Source organism: Stegodyphus dumicola, chromosome 11, assembly GCF_044657685.1.
Source record: "Stegodyphus dumicola isolate Sdum_Otavi_A_Nest chromosome 11, ASM4465768v1".
Taxonomy (NCBI): Eukaryota; Metazoa; Arthropoda; class Arachnida; order Araneae; family Eresidae; genus Stegodyphus; species Stegodyphus dumicola.
The window spans coordinates 82,076,083-82,089,135 of NC_140778.1; the positions used below are offsets into that span (position 1 = coordinate 82,076,083).

General features: G+C 31.4%; 2 protein-coding genes across 5 annotated transcripts in view; one reads left to right on the forward strand and one right to left on the reverse strand.

Annotated features, from left to right (window-relative positions):
* Positions 1-13,053, forward strand: part of LOC118203853 (uncharacterized) — a 262,288-nt gene that overhangs the window by 239,810 nt on the left and 9,425 nt on the right. The window lies entirely within an intron of this gene.
* Positions 1-13,053, reverse strand: part of Pms2 (mismatch repair endonuclease PMS2) — a 111,120-nt gene that overhangs the window by 2,540 nt on the left and 95,527 nt on the right. For all 4 annotated transcript variants that reach the window (XM_085826903.1, XM_085826899.1, XM_085826901.1 and 1 more), the window contains 3 exons: positions 3,386-3,423; positions 1,512-1,616; positions 1,127-1,162 (listed from right to left, as the gene is read on the reverse strand). In XM_085826903.1, coding sequence (XP_085683029.1) covers positions 1,127-1,162; positions 1,512-1,616; positions 3,386-3,423 — 179 coding nt within the window. The remainder of the gene's footprint in view (positions 1-1,126; positions 1,163-1,511; positions 1,617-3,385; positions 3,424-13,053) is intronic.

Below are 13,053 nucleotides of genomic sequence, written 5' to 3' on the forward strand. Positions count from 1 at the left end.
GCTGCACAGGGCTTTCATGGACTTAGTATAATATGAATATAAGCCAGTTTCCTTTAATAAATGCTTCAAGATATCCCTTCCCTTAGGCAGATAGCCCTTGTGTGCTTTGCTATAACCTAAATAGTCCAATCAAATCCATGCTGCTTTGTTTCGAAGACGACACTTGCTTAACTACTACATATTTGCAAGCAAACAAGAACACATTTCTATACTCTGATAATTTATAATTTAATTTCTGAACTTCTGGTATTTTGTAATTGCCCCAGCTTTTTCATTTAAGCTACAACTTTGGTTATGTACTGGTTGCTCAAGTATTCTGCAGCGGGCATATGCAACAATCTCTTTGAAATACATACATACATACATACATACATATATATATATAAACTTATGCATAAATATATTGAAACAAGTGCTAGATTGGGTAATGTTAATGGTTAAAAAAATTAGTTGTTTATCTATTGGGCTCAGCTTTAAATTATGGAGAAGGCATGGATGTTTGTGTTATGGAAGAGAGGTAGTTTGTAAAGGAATGGGAGTATAAGGCCCTTGTTCCCCCTCCCCATGTCTGGGTGATTTTTGATTTATAACTGGAGTGTTACTGGATATAAAATTGTTCTGTCACTACTAGTGCTCAAGGTTTTAGACCAATAAAACATGCTTTTAATCCCACCCACAATTATTCATTAGACTGTTCATAAGGATGAACTGTAACAACATTAAAGTAAACACCTGAAATGCAAACAAAATTCTATCTTGTACATTGTGTTGTATTTTAACCTTTACAGTAGTATTTGAAATATTTTTTAATATTTTTTTTTACAGAAATAAATTCATAAGGATAAAATTTTATAGTAAAAAAGTTAACATAAAATATCTTGATTTTGAAGCTTTTAATCATGTACATTTAGCATGATTATTATATCTATATATTATTTCTTTTGCATTTCAACAAAACTACACATTAATAGAAACTACTGTGTCATCCCATAAAAACAAATTAATCTAATTTTAAAGATAGGCTAGAAATTATATGGCATCACTATTTCATAAATACGATATTTATTTTTATATTAACGGAAAATACATTTTTAAAAAATTGTTTATCATATTTAAAATTACTTACCCATGGTTGTTCTATCTCACCCATATGCATAACTAGCTGTAATAAAGCATATTTTGTAGTAGATATGAAATTTCTATAACATTAAATAGAGAATAAATATTAATAATTACATACAAATTCAGGATTTAATATATTTGTTTTTGCATCACCAGTAATATTTTATAATTGAGATAAATGATTTAATTATTATCTTATGTTCACAGCCAGAATCATTTAAGCACGTATAAACTTCTGTTCTAATTTACCACATTGTTTAATTAGTAAGTTGACTGCCAATTTTGGATTGATGACTGAGAAATTTATATTCATTAAAGATTTAACACAAAACTGAATTATTGAATATCTTCTCCATATTACAATCAAATAAATAGTTAAGTATACTTACTTTTTTCATCATTGGTATTGTTAGAGAAGTTCCAATCATGATAGATTTCCGACATGCTCTAGAAGCAAACATCTGATTGATTCTTGATGGTCGAACCATACAAGACTGATAAATAAGATAAAAATATACTTTATAAATAGTAAACATTTTTAGTATTATTAGAAGCATTGCTTCCTACACAAAAGATATTTTACCCATCAAATTTTTCTCTATTTTTTTTTCTTCTATAAATAACTGCAAATTCTTAGTCTTCTTTTAAAAGTAATTATTCTATTTACTTCATATATAATTACCAAAATAAATAACTAAAATAATGCAAGAACAAATTATAGTTGAACTTTAAAATATGTAGGTATGCTTATAGACAATTATTTTAACTCAATAACTGTATTGATTTCTTTAAAGAGATTTTCAGCAGTTTGGTAGAAAAACACACACATAAAAAGGCAGGAGGGCAGCATTTATACGTAACCTAGACTTAAACTGCAGTCCACAGACACCTTTGGATTTAAGAGTCAAAAGTCATGAGTCCATGAGAAATTTTAAAAAGATTTTATTTGTTATTTGATTCTGTTCTGAAAAATGTATTAAAAGCCATAGTGATTAATGATTACAAGTCTGGGAGAGTGCACATCATATAAAGCGAATGCAGAAAATATTAAGAACCACTGCGTCTACCACTAAGGATTTTCCCTTGGTGTTTCTTATAGTCTGTTAAAAATTATTTTTGTTAGAATAGAAGAGAAACACACCAATGTGACAATCAAAATCGCAATAACAACCTTGTATTTAGCATACATATATTAAAACACTCAATCGATTTCGAGGACAGCTAAAGGTCCCACCTCATCAGGAGAAAGAAATTACTAGAAAGGGGAAAAAGAAGAAAAATAAAGCATCGGCAAAGGAGTCTCAGAAACACGTGGTCGTAACCGGGTTTTGAATCAGAGTTACACTGGCTGCCTACTTTAACTGAACCAGGCTATCTGATCAAACATAGACTAAAACGCAAAAAAATCAGAGAAGTCAACAAATAGGGAGCGAGGGGCAACTGCACCTTCGCACACCAAGGTTCAGACTTGCCATGAAATGCATCTGTCAGAAAAAGGGTTGTAAACTTCCCAAACTCTGATAATGCAAAAGAACATGAAGAAAAATGTCTACCATATACAAACAAGTATGGCCACATTCTCTTACAGTCTGTCGGCAAGGCTGAAACATGACCTTTATTAGGTAAATTTAATATGTTTCTTCATTTATTACCACAAATAAATATAAATATGTTATAAAAAGGTAAAATTTGCAAGATCTAAATATACTAAAAATAGCACACTTAATATAATAGTAAGGTAAAGTAAGATATCAAAGATTTCTTTAATATTTCAAAAGTTGCTTAAATGAGAAAAATGGATAAACACAGAATTTTCTACATTACAACAATGAAAAACATTTGCCAAACTAATATTTACACAGTTTTGTAACATTTGAAACATATAAAAACTTTCTCTGCTATTTTGCATTCGCTTATAAGTTAAATAAAAATGAGTTGTCTTTACAGTCTTTGCTTCACCCCTTTTTTTATCTTAAATATGTTTTTCAGAGCTTCAGTAAACATATAATTGTACGCAAAACGAACAAAGACATTTCTAACTATATCACGCAGAAATACTGTCATAGCTTATGGAAATTAAAAGTGGTAAACAAAGTACAGATAAATTGACATGCAAATTCCACATCATAAACTGTCAGATAATGTCATAACATTTTACTTCGCTCAATGTTTAATTTAATTTTTAATAATTTCAAATAAGATACTATATATTTTACAACAAAAGTATTTTCTATATAAATTATATTAAAAAAATAAAACATACTGGGTTATCTGTGAGCATAAATATCATTTCATCCACATCTGCAAAATACAGAAAAGATTAATAACAACTTTAAATAGTTTTGCATTTAGATAATCTTTATAAAGAAACAGTTATTTCTGAAACTTAACAAGTGAATAATATAAAAGATTGCAGTTATACTATTAGACATTATATTATTTACCATAAAAATATGACACTTAAATCAATAAATCTCAAATTCTCACTATGTTTTGTTAAAGAATTCAAATATGATGTCAATGGCACAAAGGAATGGATCCTCATTTACAGTACCAAAGTGGAACCAAATCGTTGGTAGTTTTATCTTGCTGTCAGAGCACAAACTGGATTAACCTTTTGCACTACAAAGGTAACTCTCAGTCACCACTTGATTTGATTGGAGTAACTCAAGAGGTGACCCTCGGTTTGTCACGATAATTCGAGTGGTAGCGATGTTTATTGAGCAATATCGCTTAATGAGGGTATGCAACAATACACGGATATAAAACTACTGCCAATCTTTAATCTTGAATATATTTTTTCGATTTATTGTTATATATGCGTCTTCGACATTATTTCGAACCTGACAGTTGTGGCAATAGGAATATTATTTTCAAAGTTATGGAGCCTAGTAAGCATGGAATACAATGAAGGAATCAGTTCAAGTCAAGATGAGTTTGATTTTTCATTGATGAAGAATGCAATAACATTCATGCATAAATTATTTGACGATACAGAGAGGGAAACAATAATGAAGTATGAGGTTAGGAAGGCAAAAATTCAGAGTAATAGATAACAATTTTTATTTATTCTGCACAATTTTTCAATTCTAGTGCTAGCAGTAGCATTACCTTCATTAATATCAAGACATATTATGATGCAAGATTTATGTAAATTTAATTAAAAATATTGAATCGATATGATTCCTGGAAATCAGCAAAATAAACCACATCCATTGCTCAAAATTAAAATATGAACTGAAGAGGCACACTAATGTATAACAATGTAAAACTGAAATTCAAATGTCTTACTGGCAGAAAAGAAAAAGGGGTCTGTCTGTTTGGTGGAAATGCACTACTATGCTAACTTGAAGCTCAAAATCAATCTTTGCCTCTTCAACCCTTTCCTTTAAGTTTCTTTCTTGAGCTTTTTTCCTTTTGTTTTTATGCTTCTCTACACCCAATACTTTCATTTAGATAATCAACCTACAGCCTGCCCTTTTGGATGCCAGTGAATGAACTCTTTCCCTGACAATCAAAGGGATGGAGTGAGCTGGAATTTTATATAGCACTCATCTATATTTGTCTTAGTATACGATATCATTTCTCACTGCAGTTAAGTGTGTATTAAGTTTAGGACACCACATATATGAGAAGTACTCTGAAACATTTTAGATATAGTTATGCTTACAAAATTTTATGAGTGTTCAAAGTACTCTCTTCTAGCATCAATGCATTTCTGTCCAAAGATTAAATGCCTCAAACCATTTATTTCATGGAATGAAAAAAAGGCATTTATAGCCTCATCAATCTCATCTTTGGAATCAAAATGATGTCCACTTAAGTTCTTTTTTAGATTTAAAAAAATAGCCAAAAGTCACACATAGCTAGATCGGCTGAATAGTTCAGTGGATGTTCTATTACTTTGATGTGTTTCTGTTCAAGAAACTCAACTGTCAATCTTGTAGGATGAGAAGATGCATTGTCATGGTGGTCGAATCCTCTAACATTTGTTTCTTGAAGAATTTCTGGAAAGTACTTAGTGGTATACCAGTTAGCTGTGACTGTCTTCTTTCTGTCTTTCCAGCATGATGGCTTTGAATAGTCCTGTATATCTGAAGAAATTGGCGTACATTACTTTTTCAGGGCATGTTGTCTTTTCACGATTGAGGGCATGGGATAATCTTCAAAGACACATATAATTACTTTCTTGACATGTTGGAATGTCAATAAAATGGTATGTATGTTTCATTGCTATTTACGATTTTAGAAATAGTCGCCACCATCTTTAAGTAATTTAAGGGTTTCTTTACTGATTCTGACTCCTCTTTGTGGTGCTCAGTTTAATTATGGGAAGACTAATGGCTAACTAGTTTTTTCATATGCAATTCTTCCTAAATAATTTTATATATGGTGGCAGATCCAATGTTAAGTTCCTTCTGTATCATTTGATAGGCACAGCAGTTATCATTGGTTAACATTTTCCGTATCACAGACACATTATCCAGGATTACTGCTAACAACAGCCTTCTTGTGTGTTGTTCATCCTGAAGAGATGTCAGTGAAATACTCTAAAACCCCTGAATATAGTAGCACGAGATGGATCTTCATTTCCACACGCTAATTGTAGATATTGAACACATTCTTCTTGATTTAATCACACTTTAAAATCATAGAAATCACAGCAGTTCTTGTGTCAGCTCCATTTTCCTTCTGCCTAAATTTTATTCTCTCGTAACTTACTTAACCAATAAAAAATCGTCTACTAGGCTAAAACAGTTCATATTTTCAAATCTAACTGTTAATTTTTTTTTTTTTTTCTGTTACTTTTCGTCTATGCATATCTAAAAAATTTAGAGTGACCTTTGTATAACTAATCAATTTATGAGTGAATAAGTCATTTACATTTTCTGATTACAGTCCTATATGAAAATTATTTTACATTGTATTGAATTTTAATTGCGTATTTGATTTTTCCATGGAACACTGAAAGTGTTCAATTATTTGAGAGCAGTTGCGATTGACCGTGGATTTTCTCCTGTGATTATTGATAAAGCCCTGAAAAAATTTTCAGATTCCCATCAAAGAAGACATTCCACTGTTAGAAATAATATTAATGAACTTGTCGTGCTTCCATTTTATCCTTTTGTTAACTATAAAATTGCACAGATTCTCCAGTTCAATTCAATTTTCAAGTCGGTTTCTCCCCTAAAGCTCCATGGAGCACCAGTATTTCATTTATGATGGTTCTAACACAAAGTAAAATATATTAATGCAGTAATTTTGGATTCAAAATTTGAGGGAGGAAGCACTAAGAAGAACCGAATCCTTATTTGAGAGCCTTATTATGGTGCATGTGTAAAGAAACTATGAAGCTGCTTTATGATAATGTGTTGGATCTCCGTCAATATTAAAATCATATGATCCCAATCATTTGTTTACCCAATCATTTGATCCCAATCATTGTTCCTTTGGGAAGAAACAAAGGAACAATTGCAAAAGGAGGGTCTCTGTCTTTCAACTGATATAATCTTTGGCAACTGAGATGATTCCATATATTTTTTCACATGAGGAAAAATATCCATAGCTCTCTCAGCAACAGGTATATTTTCATACCATCTTTACAAAATTTTAGCAGAAAAGTCACACAATTGGTGATAGCAATATATTTCTCTTGCTGAGCAGGACTACCTTTAAATTCTCTATGTACGTCTAAATAATGCACTTGAATTCCAGTCAGTAGCTCTATGCCCAGCTCTAAAGGCAGTGTGAATGCCATGAAAACCACAGGACCCAATACCTAATATGTGACAGTCATTATTATTTGCTAAATTTTCTTTCAAACATCTGAGAAGTCGTCCTCTACAGCATCAGTGCCCAAAAATGTGCTGTCATGGGCATTGAGAAGCTTTATTGTGTGGGACGCAGATGCAAAATACCTATGTTTTAATTTTTATTATGTCTCTGCAGGGAGCAGAAATGGCACAGGAACTGATCTGCTAAGAAAGGCTTTGATTGTCAAACTTTCCTTGAGAAGACAAAGGGAGGGATAGGGACAAGCAAACTAACATGCATCGTTCTCAAGAGGGCAACACACTTCTACATAATAAGCAAATTTCACAACACTGTATGCACAACTGGTCAAAGACCAGGTCTAGACAGCAGCAGTAGCCATATCTCTAAGATTGACATTTGTCCCATCCAAAGATATTTGTAGAAATTTCTTTTTATTTAGTTCTGAGGTTCCCTCAAAAAACTTCTCAGAACATCATTTAGCAGTAGCATGCCCCTTCTCAAAAACTGAAGTGAGGTATCTTGTGCTTACTTCATTTTTTACATTATCCCAAAATCTAACAAAAAGGTCCATTAGACAATTCTATTCATTGAAGCCTATTACGAACTGGGTGTCCTCAGAATCAGAAATGAGCATCTTCCTGAAGTATGAAGTTAAACCAAATGACAATAAATATGATATTTTTGTACATCCCAGGGTCATAGCCTTAGCTTTATTGCTGTCATCGAACATTTTCTAGAACAGAAAAGCAGCATCATTAAACATTTTAAAAGAAACATGAACAAACAAGTTTCATAGCCAACATTAATTCTGCACTTTGTCCTTACTTACAAAAGAGTTTGATGATTTAGCAATTGATGAGGAAACTGCTCTGCTTTAGAACAATTTTTATCTGTACAGAAATTTAAAAAAAAAAAAAAAAAAAAAAAAAAAATTCTGAGTTTGTCTTCATAGAAATTATTTTCTTATGCTTATAAGGTATTTCTCTCTCTTGGCATGCCTCCGTGGTGTGGTGGTCTGCATGCTGTGCACGTATTCCAGAGGTCCGCGGTTCTATTCCTGGCAAAGGCATTGCATATTTTTCACCTTGCCTGCTTGCAAAAAATACCTAATGTGTCTATATGTTTTATACTGGTGGCTTGTGATTACAGTACAATTCCAATTATCTGAACTTCGATTATCCGAATCGCTTTTAGAATTTTTCAGAATTAACTGAAGAAGAGAAGGAAAAGGAAAAAGAAGCTCAAGGAAAAGAAAGGGAAGAGACAGCAGAAGATGAGAATGATGTGTCACCTTAGGAATGAAGAAACATTCTTTTGAAAATTCCTGGATGTTTAGAAGTTAGTGCTGAGAATATAGCAGAATGGAGGGTGTGTGTGATTCGTCAGACCCTGGGTTTCAATTTCTAAATGATGATGAACTTATTGAAAGTGTGTAGGAAGTAGATGACCTTGATGTCGAAGTTGAAGCAGACACGGGACCATCAGCTAGTGAAGCTGAAACTGAAAGCTTTTGCCGACCTTGAAACTGAATTGAAGGGAATGGAGTGTCAGTCTAAATGTAACCACATGCAACTTCTCATTGTCAAGTGGATGTGTGACTTGGCTGCCCGAAAACGGATAAGACTGTCATTTTGACTAAGATGTTCAACAAACAATGACTTTCAGCACTTGTAAGTACTGTACAGTATGCTATATAACATATATGTAAAAGTGTTGCCTTTTCATTTTAATTAATTAAAACTTCTTTTTCTTTAAAAATATTTAGTTTCCCCCCCCCCCGTTTTCATCATACAGTACATACAGTAATTAATTAAAATCTAAACCCTTTCTTGGGAAAAAATCCAATTATTTGAATTTTTTATTATCCAAATAGGGTCTCAATTATTATTAATTATTCTCAATTATTCATTGGAGTTCTACTGCATTTCCCTTCCCATGTTACTAAGCATGACATTTTTTTGGGGAAAATACGCATCAAGGTTCATAGCCACATTTTAGTTAAAAAAATAAGTACCTATAAGCACTTTTCAAGCACATTTTAAGAAAAAAAATAAGTACCTGTCTAATTACATTATACACAACTGCATAACCTTAAAAATTAGACTTGTAATTTAAAATATAAGAAATACAGTATTTATTAAGAGAGAATAAGCATTACCACAACCATGGAAAATAATTACTTTTTTTTTTTTTTTTTTTTTTTTTTTTTTAAATCTTAAATAACAGTTCGATTTACAGAACTAGTTACAATGAGAGGAAAAAAAAAAAAAAAAACTATGCAGAACTAAACTATATTACAAGATTTAATGATGAAATTTCAGTTCAAAATAGAGAAAATAAATAATAATAAAGCATATTTATTGTATTCACTTTGAACCTAATAATAAATGCAATTTATTTTTCCACTCATATTGATATTTAAATAATTTAAATCTAAATTCTGAACATTTTCTAAACTTTCATTGTATATCAGTTTTCCCTTAACCGATATTGCAAGCAAAGTAATTTAAGTAAAAAAGAGGAACATTTCTGAAATCAGAAGACAGAAATTTGCTTCAAGCAGTCATCCTTTAACAGTAAAAGCTTAACTAACCCGCATACTTGGAAATTGGCGAATATTCGGACAGTCGAGCGTAACTTGAAAAAGAGGAGCAGAAGGGGGTGTAGACTGTAGCCGCTCTTTAAATTCTTCCGCTAAATAAATGCTTTTGACATTTCGATATGCACATCATATAAAAATAAACCAATGGAACTGAAAAATATTCTGCTTAACAAGCACAGTAAAACTCTTTTAAGTGTTCATAAACAAATCTCGGACAGAACATCAAAATTAATTATCTCTGCAAAATATCGCAAGTGTTATTGCACAGTACGTGCGCTGTAATTCTTCCCTATGTTATATTACGCAATCGGAATCAACAGCTGCCGGTATTGGGAGAACAAAGAACTAAATAACTGGAGTGTTTTTCATTCTAATTTTCAACAGACGGCGTTAAATTTCCGGAATAGAATCATTCTTCGCTTGGGTTGGTAGACTGCAGAACTTTTAGTCCTATTCAATCCAAATTCGAAAGAGACAAAAAAAAAAAAAAAAAAAAAAAGTCTGTTGCTTGTTTCGCAGCGCACTGTAACAGTTTCAATATTCGAGATTTTGCGGAGAAAGGGGAGAACCGCCCAATCTTTGTACTGTATAATGTATTGGCCAAAAAACAAAATTATTTTGACTATTCGATTACTTTCCCTTTATTTTAGCCATTCCGAATATTATTCCTTAGAAAGCTAATCTGTGTTAAAGCACAACCATTTTTGAAAGTTTACTATACTTCAGCAGTTACTGTAACTATGTTATATTAAACATTCATACATATGCTCATAATATAAGCAAAACGATCATAATAAACACGAATATGAACTGACCAAGCAGAACGAGAATGCAAACTATTAAGATCTTGATAAAAATTCAAACATGTGTAGTATTTGGGTGAGAGGAAAAGAATGGCGAATGTACCAGAATTTTCTACTGCTTTCGCAATTCTTTGACCAATAGAACGACGGGCACCTGTTTGTACTCTTTGTGCACACCAAAGGTTATGTGAATGCAGAGAAAGGGGAAAAGCTATTTCCGGGAGTATGATTCACCATCTGACATTCCATAGAAGGAAAAATGTTTTTCCATAGGAAAGTTGTTGTTCCATAGGAAGAAATTTGTTTATTTAGTTTCAGCTTTGGTACCCGGAAAAATAGCGCGTTCATTAAAAAAAAAGAACTAAAAGCAAAAAATAAGCACTAAAAACAAAAAAACAAAAAAAAACAAAACAAAACAACAACAACAAAAAAAAAAACAAGGGCTTTAAAGAAAAAGTAAGCACCTATAAGGGCCTTTATATTTTATTTTCAAATATAAGGACTTATAAGCACTTATAAGGACCGCTACGAACCCTGTGCATATTGCCATGTTAGGAGCTCCTTCGATAAGAAAGCTAGATATGGAGCAGAAAGACCCACTGGGGTTTGAGATTAGAATTTGCCCAATATGGATTAAAAAATGTCTTTTTTGAAGAAATTTTACAGCTAAAGGGAAGAAAGAAACCTGTTTAAGAAAATTTAAAAATAAATTAAAGTATTTTTTTTTAATATTTATTTAGCAGTATACACAAGTACAAAATATGTGTACTAAATTTTGTGATGTACTAAATATTTTTATTTTGTGATTTTGTCATGATACTGATAGAATTAATTTCATGAGTATGCCAGAGAAAATTGTCTGAAATTTGAAAATATTATTAACTAATAATTGGTAAATTTAGAAGGAACAAGCCACGTCAAATGATGTAAATAACATTAAAATAAAGTTATTTATTTAAAGACTGAAAATGATTAAATATTGAATTACAATAATCAGCAGTATTTTGGCAAATATATACAGTCAAAAGTCTTTAATCCGGACGTCCATAATCCGGAATGATCTATAATCTGGACCTCAAAGCTACAAACTTTCTGCGCATGCGTACACGCATAATGAGTTTACACATTCGCATAATACTCTTAGGCTTGTGCATATGCATGCGCATAATATGTTTACACATGCGCGTTTAATGTATAACGGACGGTATAAGCTAAGCTAAAATTATTTAATTATCTATTTCAGTTAATGTTGCAGATTGCGTTGTTTCTTAATCTTCGAATTGGATCCGGCTTATTATTTTTTGCAGACTGTTAGAGCAATTTTATAAAAGTAAGCTTGAACTTTTGATTATGTCAAAAAGAATTTCCGATTCTGGAGCTGCCAAAGGATCTACAAAGCAAAAGCATGTTTCGATGTCCATCAAACAAAAAGTGGAATTGCTGCAAAAAATGGATAAAGGCATATCCTTTGTTTCTCTAACCATTCCGAAATCTGTTTATCAATTTCATGCTGCTTTGCGGGGGGGGGGACGTCGCGGCGCGCAATGAACTGGAAGTTGATCTGTCAGCACTATCCTTATTTTCAGGGCAGATGTTTTTATTTTATTCAGCTTATAATTCCTTACTAAATGTAGTATTTCATCTCAATGTACTCCATCTTTGATATGATTTAAATCAAATTCCTCGTCATTATAAATATCACATAGTGACATCAAATAGTTTTCAGGTTGCAATTTTCTAATTTCGACTATGTGTAATGTATGCTTTACACATGCACGCGTTGAAAGACATGTTTAATAAAGTAAACAAATAAATATTAAGCTTTTTTTTTTTGTGAATTTTGATACCCTTTAGATCATAACTGCTCTTTATTTCATAAATTACGGTTTCATATTTTTAATTTTATAATTTCTGCATGTGATCTTACCAGAATTAAATTGATGATCTATAATCCGGAAAAACCGATAATCCGGAATCGCCGAAGTCTTGACGAGTCCGGATTAAAGACTTTTGACTGTATATGTATGTATATATATATATAAGGTGATGTTATTCCCGTCAGATGATGTGAATAACAGCATCTTAATAATATTAAAATAAAATTATTTATTTAAAGACTGAAAATGATTAAAAACTGAATTACAATAATCAGCCGTATTTTGGCAAATATATATATTTCTATATATATCACACAGTTAGACTAGACAACTGATTATTAGTATTATTTTTAAACTGTTAATGCAGAATGACAAATTAGGCATTTATTAAAAAAAAAAAAGGTTTAAGAGATTTTTGTTTTATACAGAAGAGCTGAACAGAATCTGAAATTTCAAGAGGGAGAAGGAATGGGTACTTATTTGTAGTACATGAAATGTGTAAAAAAGAGGGGGGCAAACATTATTATATTTAACGTGTTTGTTTCTGAATTCAGTTGTCAGTCCTGCCGTTTTTTGTTTCTTGAAAATAAAAAAAAAAAAAAAAAAAAAAAAAAAAAAATTCTATGTAGATTATCTAAAAATCCAAATTATGAAAAATCAAGTTCAGAACAAATAAATATTTTGGCATTTACCAAACAAAGTATCATATTTTCTTGCAGTCTGATAATTATGATATATACACACGACCAACGATGCTGAAAATCTTAACAGTTCAGTTTGATTTTTTTTAATGATGCAGAATGATATGATTCAAAAATATCATTAGATATCTTTTAACTATAAAAAGCATTACATGAATTCTTATCATTTTAAC